The 10,215-nt window shown below is 58.9% G+C and overlaps 2 protein-coding genes across 2 annotated transcripts in view; one reads left to right on the top strand and one right to left on the bottom strand.

Annotated features, from left to right (window-relative positions):
- Positions 1 to 693, top strand: part of HES3 (hes family bHLH transcription factor 3) — a 1,425-nt gene extending 732 nt beyond the window's left edge. The window contains exon 3 of the mRNA XM_003793225.3: positions 320 to 693. Coding sequence (XP_003793273.1) covers positions 320 to 693 — 374 coding nt within the window. The remainder of the gene's footprint in view (positions 1 to 319) is intronic.
- Positions 694 to 2,478: 1,785 nt separating this feature from the next.
- Positions 2,479 to 10,215, bottom strand: part of GPR153 (G protein-coupled receptor 153) — a 12,458-nt gene continuing 4,721 nt past the window's right edge. The window contains exons 2-6 of the mRNA XM_003793226.3: positions 9,342 to 9,798; positions 8,580 to 9,009; positions 6,296 to 6,488; positions 5,454 to 5,638; positions 2,479 to 5,039 (exon numbers count right to left, since the gene is read on the bottom strand). Of these exons, the coding sequence (XP_003793274.2) occupies positions 4,365 to 5,039; positions 5,454 to 5,638; positions 6,296 to 6,488; positions 8,580 to 9,009; positions 9,342 to 9,798 (1,940 nt within the window). The 3' untranslated portion in view covers positions 2,479 to 4,364. The remainder of the gene's footprint in view (positions 5,040 to 5,453; positions 5,639 to 6,295; positions 6,489 to 8,579; positions 9,010 to 9,341; positions 9,799 to 10,215) is intronic.

Genomic DNA, 10,215 nt, shown 5'->3' on the forward strand with positions numbered 1-10,215 from the left:
AGAGAGAGAGAGAGAGAGAAAGAATGGGGGAGGATAAAGAGGAAAGCAGAGGTAGATGTAGATGGGTAGCTGGGTGGGGAGGGGGCCCAGCCCACTGAGAGTGAGAGGAGGGGGGAGGAGCAGCAAAAACCTGGCTGGCTGTGGATTGTAATCTGGGTGGGCGGAGGTCTGGACCCTGGGAGAGACGTTCTGGTCGCTTTCCCTTCCTCAACATAATTCTTCCCTCCCTTTCTCTCTCTTCCCCTTCATACTTCTCCTCTCCTCCTCCTCTCTTCTATTCTCCCCTCTCTGTCCCTCCCGTCCATTCACCCTTCCCCAGGCCTCTGGCTGGTACCCAGCGGAGCCGAGTACACGTCGGGCTTCCACAGCTGCCTGCCCGGCATGAGCCAGGTCCTTGGACGTGGAGAGGAGGGCAGCAGCGGCCTGCGCTGCCCCCTGGTGCCACAGAGTGCGAATGGCAGCACCACGGACAGCGCCAGCCCCGGCCTGGAGGCGCCCATGCGGTGCGGCCCCTGTGTCCCAGCCGCCTGGGCTCCTGCTGTAGTGTCCAGCGGCCTGCGGTCCCAACCACCCCGGCTCCTCTTCCCCGGAGGTCTCCCCAACTCGCCCTCCAACGTCCCAGCGCCGCTGCCAGCGTCGCGCCGCCGCGCCGAGAGCCCAGGGTCGGGACTGCGCGTGTGGCGGCCCTGGTGAAGCCTGGGCGTGGCCTGGGACTCAAGGGGATCCCCATCTAGCTTGGGGACACAGAGACTATCTTGAGCATGCCCTTGGTGACTGCCAGGACCTCTCAATCGCCTGTTCTGGTCTTGGGGCGGGGTGGCCTCGCGAGCGCCGCGGAGGGAAATACACGGAGCCACGCGCGTACCGGGTAGTCCACTCCAGTCCCACCTGCTCGGGCCCGACCCGCTCGCTCATACTCCCACCCTCCTGTGGGGCTGGGCTGTGCCCCTTTCCCAGGGGCCCCTGGCAGACAGCCCGCCTCCACTCCCGCCCAGCGGCCCCTCAGTGGTGGGAAGGTAGCAGTTGGCAGCAGCACAGAGCAGACCCCTCGCAGCGAGGAGAATCGCTGCCCCGCCCCAGCCCATTCAACAGGCAGCGGGCGCCCAGTTCCCACAGGCACAAAGCGGGCCAGGCCCCGCCCCGCCCCGTCGAGGGGCCCCCTAGCCCACCCTCACCCAGGGCCCTCTCGGCTTCCACCGATCCCTACCCTCTCTGCCGGCGGCGCGCGCGCTCCGGGTTCGCGCAGTCTCCAACGCCCGCCCTTCTAGGAAGCCCCGCCTCTCTCAAGCCCCGCCTACTGGCTGCACAGAGTTCCGCCCGGACTCGCAGCCCCACGCAGGTTCCTTGAAGGACCCTTTCCTAGTTCGCACTGACTTGAGGGCTGAAAAAGTAAGCCGGACGCCTCTCACGAGAAGGACAGGCCTTCTCGGCAAAGACCCCTGGCCCACATGCCAGACCTGGGCCTCACTGAGCACGCGCCTCCGGACCTCTCTAGGACCCAAAACTTCCCTGGCCCTCGAGCGCTCTAGGCCTGTTTATTCGTCCATAAACGAAGAAGCAATGGCTGCGCTGGCCCGGGCCCACGAGGGGCAGCTTGGGCGTGAGGGATAAGGGTTCCCCGCACTTCTTCCCACCAACTTGTAACTCGAAATAAAGACGGTGTGAATCCGAAGGTGGGTTCTAACTTCTCCCACGATGCCTACCTTTTGAACCACAAATACCAACTTTTTATAGAAGCACTTCTTGCCCTGCCCGTGCCCGGTGCATTAAACACTTCCTGGTCCGATCTCAGGAAGAGCGAGACCCTCAGTGGCTCAGCAGCCTGGCTCCCCCACCTCACGCTGCGGGCGAGGGAGAGTGCGCCAGAGCGGCGGGGTCGGAGGGTGGCTGCTCGGGTCTCCGCTTCCTGCAGTTGTGAGATGGGGAGTGCCCAGGATGAGTCCTGCCGCCCAGCAGGTGGCGTCCTTGCGCCGTGTACCCTCGCAAATTCAGAAGGTGCACGCAGGAGGGATGAGGGACAGGGATGGGCAACCGGCCTGAGTCTCTCAAGCTGGGGCTTATTCTGTCCTACTCATTCTTGATCAAGTTTACAGTGACTGGCGGCCCCAGATACCATCCCTGTGGCAGAGATTGCAACCAGCACAGCTAGTTCTGCTCCAGGTCCTCACTGACTCTTAGGTGGGACCCCAGCATTTGCCGGGAGAAACAGTACATCCCACTCAAAGGAATTGGATTCCTAGCAGAGGAAATCAAGTTCCAGACGAAGGGAAATTTGGGCCCTGCTGTTAGGTTATAGATGAGTTTTCCAAGGAAGCAGCCTCAGAATGCCAGGTGAAGGCCCAGCCGGTGGCTCAGGCCTGTAGTCCTAGCAGGCTGAGGCAGGACACATGAGCACAGAAGTTTGAGGTTGCTGTGAGGTATGACGCATTGGCACACTACCCAATACAGTGAAACTCTGTCTCAAAAAAGAATGCCAGGTGAAAATCTTAAGGACGTTTTTATTGGGTCCTGTACAGAAGAAATGCTCAGTTGTCAAAAAACTACAAAGGGATCCTGGCTTCCAGGCTGGGTGGTGGTACCAAGACAGAGCTCCCTCCTGGTAAGCCTGGGGTCAAGCTCCTTAGTGCAGCAAACAGGCTGGGAGGCTGGACAAGGTTTGGGAGAGAGCTCAGGCCCCAGGTCCTTCACTTGGGGTTCTCCCCTTTATTTTTGTAGAAACTTCAGGAGTGAAGTGATTTCAGGGGAATTCAGCCCCTTCGAGTATTGCCATTGGATATGAAATATGCAGAGCAAAAATTCAAGGTGGCAAATGGGTGAAAACCCAAGCTGACAAGTGGACAAATGCCCCTAAAATGCAGGAGACAGTGGCTAGGTGGTGACCTCTGCCCCCGCATATCACATCGGTCCTTGAAGGCACAGCAGCATGGGCCAGAGGTGGCCCCTTGCCTGTCCATGTCTGGACTGCAGTCCCCTGCCTTGCTCAGTCCCCTGTGGCCAACTCATCCCCCAGTTACCCCACAGACAGGGACTGGTAGGGGTCTCTGAGGCAGAGACAGAGTTGGACAGCCTCCCCCCAGCAGCATCTCCTGGGGCTGGAACCATGTCCAGAGGGTGAGAAGGTGGGCTTGGCCACCTGAAGGGGCAGAGGGTACAAGCTGACTCTGTGCTGGCCTTGGACACTGCACCAGTCTTCACATTAAGGGGCCACTGCATAGAGACAAGGCCTGGAGGAAACAGCCTCTGCACTGGCCCCCATCCTACCAGCTCAAGACCGAGGGCCTGTGGCAAAGCCAAGGCCTGTATGGGGTCTGCCCAGGAGGGAAAGTTAAGAAAAAAAGCCCTCTCCCTGGGAGAAGAGGTCTCTTGCCAGGTGCCAGACCTGCACAGGTGGGGGAGGTGAGATTGGGGATGGGCATGAGGACAAGGAAGTCCAGGCCTCTCTGATTTAGTCCTCTCCACCCTATATCTACTACCTTCATGGATTGGGTCAGGGGTAGCTGATGTATTGGGGACAGGTAACAGCAATAGCAGAGTGATGAGGGTGGGAATGGAAACAGTGGTCAGGTGGCTGTGGTGTCAATGCAAAAGTGTTGTGCTTAGTGGGGTGGGTGTGAGCCCCCAAGGAGGCAAGGGGTACTGAGAGAGAGGCTTCAGGCCTGGGGTGCCATACCAGGCCACTTGCTGAAAAGTGACCCCCACAAAGGACCCACAGAGGGTCCTAGACTACTCTCACACCTGGTCCACTCAGTGGCCAGAGTACACAGACCAGGAGAATTCTTCAAACGGCCCTGAGAGTTAACATGGTCACCTGTTCATCACAGATGGGGAAACTGAGGCAGAACAGGTCGGAAACAGGGAGACCTGGTCAGAGAGCTTGTTTGGGCTCTGAAGACCCCTGTGCTTAGAGACCCTCTACACTCCATCCTGGGGTGTGACAGTTACAGTGTAGGGCGTGGCCCAGTGGCCGGCTGCTCCTGTTCTGCTCTGGCAAGGAGCAGCTTTGTTTTATCTGATGGGTGGCCCAGGCCCAGGGTTTCCCTAACTCTCAGCCCAGTTGCCTGGAGCTGGGGAGAGCCAGAGGAGCCAGAGGAGCACGCACTCTCACTACCCAAGCCCAGCCTCAGCCTGCCTCCAGGATGCCATGCCCAACAGTTGGTCGGTGCCCAGCACAATCGTGCAGGGCAGCAGTCGCCCCCAGGCAATGCCGGCAGGGAGCAGCAGGAGAACAAAGGCGCTGAAGCTGCCACCCACTCACCCCTGGAGGGGTGACACATGTCTGCGCGCGGGACAGAAGTGGCATCTTTGGTGCTGTGACCTGCAGGCCACTCGGCCTGCCCAGCGTCAGGAAGAGGTGCTGGTGGGTCTTAGGACGCCGAGCCCAGCGAGTCTGAGTGCAGTGTGACGTAGCCGGAGGACTCCGACGGCGAGCTGAGGAAGCTGCTGGTGCTGCCGTCGCCACCCACCGCGCGCAGGCCCCCGGGCTCGCCCCACGATGCACTCAAGCGTGTCCGCAGGGCTTCGGCGTGCGCATGCGCGGCCGGGCGCGGCCCGGGGCTCCTCTGAGGGCCGCCAGGGGGCGTCGGGGCCTCTCCCGGCTCCGCGCCGTCTGGGGCGCGAGCCGCAGCGGGCAAGGGCCCCGGCGGGCGCCGCAGAGCCTGCGGCTCGCGCTCGAAGGCGGTCAGGGCGAAGGCGTCCGGCAGCAGCGAGGCCGAGGCGGAGCGGGCGCCGGGCCCAGGGCGGCGACGCGAGCTGCTGGGACTGTCGGGGGGCGAGTCGTGGGCGCGGCGCGGGCCGCCGTCCAGGGTCTGGGGGCGCAGGGACAGCAGGCTCTCCGCCGATCGGCGTCGCGGACGGAAGGGGGGCGCGTCCTTGCCGAAGGCCAGCAGGCCGCTGCGGCCTGAGTCAGGCCCAGCAGGCAGCACCAGGCGCGCCAGGGCGGCCAGGTCCTCGCCGGAGCCCCAGCGCGGCAGGAAAGTGGGCAGCTGGACTGCGGCCCACACTTCTGCATCGTCGTGGGAGAAACGCCGCGTGGGTGGGACCTGCTAGGGCAGAGCAGGCTTTAATCTGGAGCTGCCCTCTCCCAACACAGGAGTTCCCGCCGAACCACATCTGGGCAGGGCCACTTGTGGGTCAGGAACTAGACTGTGGGCCAGGGCAGCCTGGTTTGGAGCTGTGAGATAGGGTGCTACTGACAATTTCTGGGAGTCTCAGTGTTGCCATCAGTAGCTCAGGCCGGTTGGATAAAAGGTACTGGGAAGGGTACTGAGCAAGGAGAAAATAACTCAGGCAACAGGGAGCATAGGGGCATCAGTTGGGGTTCCCTGCCTGGGCACAGGGTCTGTGACGTTGGGCCAGTCCCTAGAGGCACAGGGGACATGAGACGAGCTCCAAGATGAATGGCTTTGGGGGGGTCAGAATATCCTGCCAACCACATGCTGGGCCTCTGTCCTTACCTGCAGGTACTGCATCTTGTCCTCCTGCAAGGGCTGCAGTGGGCAGAGCTGGGGCAGGCCCCCCTCCAGGGCAGAGATCTCATACTTAGCCATCCTGTCCAGGGCCACAAAATCACCTCCATAGCTGTAGTCGAGGGAACGCTCCAACACCAGATCTTGGGGGATGCCACCTTCCAGGCTAGTCTCTGCAGAGTGAGGCAGAGGTTTAGGGCTGAGGGAACTTGGAGGCACTTAAGAGGGAATCCTAGGCCTCCTCCTCCCAGACATGCACAGGCAGTGGGCTGCTTAGCTGAAAAGGGAAGGAGCAGGGTTCTGGGTTCAAATTCTGATTCTGCCGCCATTTAGCTGTAAGCCAGGGAAGGGGGAGGTCACATACTGGGCCATTTCCTCATCTAGGATAAGGGGTGAGACCTGAGGTTTCTTTGGGAGCCTGGGAACAGGGTCCCAGGGGCTGGCAGTATAAGGGGCTGGCAGTGCCTGGCACCTAACAAAGGCTTAGTCTAGGGTGGGGAAGACTGGATCTGGATCTACAGGAGGCCCTGGGGCAGTTTACTGTGGACCCTTAAGGTTGGGGGGGTTAGCCCAGCGCACAGTGGGACACAGTTTGGTGTCCACAGATCCTCTCTGTTAACCAGAACATTAGATTAACTGGAACTTCAGAGCAGCCAAGCCAGATAAGAGAAAGTCCTCTGGGAATTTAGCTAGGGTCCCTTAGGCATTCAAGTACACTCTCTGATTGTTGAGAATGGAGTCACCGAAGGATCATGGGGCATCAGCTAACTGACCAGGACTTCACTGCAGATGCCACTTCTCCCGGGGGCCAGTTCTCAGGCCATTCTTACCGTCATCAGAGTCCTCATCGTTGGCCATGAGGGCCACACACTTCTCCCATACAGCCCTGAGGTCAGCCCGGTAGCGGTCACAGGCCCAGAGGAACACAGGCAGCAGCAGGGCCTGGGTCACGGAGCACCACAGCACACAGAGCACCATCCAGGGTGCCGAGGCGTCTGCCCGCAGGCTGCTGAAGCTCACCACCTGTGGGCACAGCACTCAGCCTGGCACCCAGTAGGACCCCCAAGCCTCAGTTATCCCATCTTTATGGCACATCGATAATCCACCTCCCAGAAGAGGTAAGAGCTAGAATGTAATGTAGAAGGCCCTGTCCTGGGTGGCGCCTGTGGCTCAAGGAGTAGGGCGCCAGCCCCATATACCAGAGGTGACGGGTTCAAACCTAGCCCCAGCCAAAAACTGCCAAAAAAAAAAAATAATAATAGAAGGCCCTGTCTTGTGAAGGTCACCTGGCCAAGATGAACAATCATATCCTCAGTGTGTGCACAGTACTTCACAGTGTACCAAGCAGTAGTGGTACAGTCTGGTCTCACTCTGTTGTCCAGGCTGGAGTGTAGTAGTATCATAGCTCAATGCAACTCAAACTCCTGGGCTTAAGAGACCCTCATGCCTCAGCCTCTAGGGCAGCTGGAATTACAGGTATGTGCCACCACACCTGGCTAAGTTTTTAAATTTTTTGTGGTAGAGATGGGGGTCTTGATATGTTGCCTGGGCTGGTCTCAAACTCCTAGCCTTAAGCAATCCTCCTGTTTCAGCCTCCCAAAGTGCTGGTATTACAGGCATAAGCCACTGCATCTGATGCCTCCTTCTTGAGATGAAGAATTTGAGGCGTGGAGAACCAGATCTCAAGTCTATTCAGGGACCTTTCTGCCACTCCTCACCTCCAGCCAGTGGTCTCCGTGGCCCGGCCCCTACTCCAAAGGTCTAGCGGTCAGACCCCAAAGGAGATTCAAGGGACACATTCTAGCCAGGCACCCCGTCATTCCTCCCATCCCAGGAGACCCCTCATTGCTCCACTCCCCCACCTGGTAATCTGAGTGACATTTAATGATTCCCACAGCAGAGCAGAAGACATCATGGGTCTGCCATTTGTGAGCTGGGTGGCCCTCAGAAAGCTACTAAACCTTCTTGGGACTTGGTTTCTTCATCTGCCAAATGGCTGAAGAACACTCTACCCTACAGAGGGGGAGGTAAGGGCTCCAGAATGTAACAAGCCAAAGGTGTGGAAGGCTCTGAAACAGCACAGAGAAGGGGGTGCCCTTCTCCTCCTCCACTGCTGCCCCCACAGTGCTGTTTGGTTCTCAGCAGTTTCACAAGGCCCCTTCCCTTATTGGACCAGGGACACCAGGCCCCACTGTACACATGAGGATCTTGTGTCCAGGGGCAGGGTGTGCTGGGCCTGCTAGGTTGGGGGTGGGCAGCAGGTCAGCAGGGGGCACACATCCTGAGCATATCACCTGCCTCTGAAGCTGCCACCCTCTTCTTACCTTTCTGGAGCTTCTGTCTTGTGTTGAGTCCAGGGATACAGCCCTGCCCGGCAGCTCAGATGAAGCCTCTCTGGCTGGTCCTTCCTCCTAGCCCCATTCTGTCTCACTCTACAGACAGGACATCGGGGACTAGGCTACTGAGTCCAAACTTCCCGTCCCTGCCTCACTGAAGGAACTACAGGCAGCCCCATGGCACCTTGTCATCAAGGCTGTTCTCAGATCAGCCATCATCTTGACCTTCCCTAGCACTTAGGATCACGTGCAACTTCCCTAAAGACACTCAAGACCTGGGCAGTGCCTGTGGCTCAAAGGAGTAGGGCGCTGGCCCCATATGCCTCAGAGGTAGTGGGTTCAAACCTAGCCCCAGCCAAAAACCGCAAAAAAAAAAAAGACTCAAGGCCTGCCCTGGCCTTGCTCTATCTCCCACTCCACTGGCCCTACCTACCTGCACCACCAAAGCTCCCTCTGTTCATTCTGGGATCTGAGCTCACCAGGAAGCCAATGGGGATCTTACCCCACCTCTACATCAGATAGGCCTCAGGTGAGGGGAAGAAACTCCTGTGTAGTGCCACAGAAAGACCCCTGACATGCATTCAAGCCCCACCACGCCACCCTGACTTTAGGCAGGTTGTTATACCTCTCTGAATCTTGGTTTCCAGACCTGTAAATAGGGAGGATGATCTCATCTTAAAGGACTGGGTTTGAGGATTCAACCACCTACTGCCTGGAGCGTGTCCAGCCCCAGGGTTATCCCAGAGCCCAGACTCTTCTACCTGACACTCTCACCCACCAGCACAGGGAAGCCCATGAGGCAGTCGTAGATGACGACTATAGTGGCCACGAGGCCCGTGATCTGCAGCGAGGTTTTGGCGGGCTCCGAGCCGTCAATGGAGGAGCGTCGCTTGCCCTGTGCGTCCTCCACTACGATGGTGGGCACGGTGAAGGCACGGCGGTCAGCCCGGCGCCCCACTTGTGTGGCCAGTGTCTGGAAGAGGGTGATGGCAGTGCAGACCACACCCATGGCCACACTGCCACCCACCAGCAGCAGGAAGCAGACGCCAAAGCCCAGGCCAATCTCAGCCACAATGAAGCGGCAGCCGTGGGTGTAGAAGCGCTCACTCGTGTCATGCCAGCCGACAGCAGGCAGGGCCGATAGGATGAAGGACACCATCCAGATACCCATGACCGTGTGCACAGCCTGCTTCTTGGCGTTGCTCAGCCTGGCACAGGGCGGACGAACAGAGGAACCCCATGTCACTCACAGGCCTCCCCAAGCCTCTAGAGACCCCCCTGCACCCCTCTCCCCAGCACATTACAGTCATGGCACAACCATCGCTGCAGGATCTTGTCCCTCACATAGGAGATACTTGTGCACATTGTCACACATCCTCTCCAAGCCCTTTTGCACTGGACACTTGAGTACACCCAGGCACACCTACACATGCACCTCCAGCAGCCCCTTGGGAGTCCCTGTCGTCCCCAGTGCACACCCCAGGGTCTGTCTTCATGCTCACTCCTGCTCTCTAGGAACCCCAGACATCTGAGCACTCACCGGTAGTTGACGGGCCAGCGGACCATCCACATGCGGTGGTAGGAGAGTGAGGTGACAGAGAAGCAGGTGGCCAGGGTGAGGGTGTAGAAGGTGGACACAAAGACCTTGCAGAGGCCCTCGTTCCACTCATAGTCAGGGCGCTGCCGCCGCAGTTGCACCACGGCATATGTGGCGATGGGCACCGCCACGTTGAGCATGTGGGTGGCTGCGAGCATGCACAGCAGGAACTCCAGAGGCTTCCACTTCTTCTGCTTGGCACCAATGCTGAGGATGCCCCAGGCGTTTGCCAGGAGGGAGAGGCCCCCACACGCCAGCCAGCCCACCGCACTGCCAGGCAGCCGCCGCTCATCACTCATGGTGCAGATGGGAACAGGCGGGCGGCTGAGGCATCCTCCTTGGGGCGTGGAGCAGCAGCCCTCACTCTTGGTGGCTCGGAGACATTGGGGACCTCGAGCATCTGTGGGGGTTGGGGAATGAGTGTTCAGTGACTGCCCCTCTGGCTACAGCATTGGAGCTCTTGGGACCCTGGGGTAGGAGACAGGAGTGCTATGGTTTGAATGTCCCCTTTAAAACCCAGGTTGACACTTAATTTGCATTGTAATAGTATTAAGAGTTGGAACCTTTAAGGGGTGATTAGGCCTTGAAGGCACCTCCCTCTGGGGGTGGATTTAATGCCTTTGGAAAAGGGCTTTGAGGAGTGGGTTCTCTCAGTGCTTCTATTCTTCTGCCATGTGCGGAAGAGTGTTCCTCCCCTCTGGAGATGCAGGGGTCAAGGCACCATCTTGAAACAGAGACCAGGTCCTGTTGGCACCTTGATCTTGGACCTCCCTGCCTCCAGAAGGAGGAGAAATAAATTTCTTTTTTTTTTTTTTTT

Source organism: Otolemur garnettii, unplaced genomic scaffold, assembly GCF_000181295.1.
Source record: "Otolemur garnettii isolate 467f Iridium unplaced genomic scaffold, OtoGar3 scaffold00067, whole genome shotgun sequence".
NCBI lineage: Eukaryota > Metazoa > Chordata > Mammalia > Primates > Galagidae > Otolemur > Otolemur garnettii.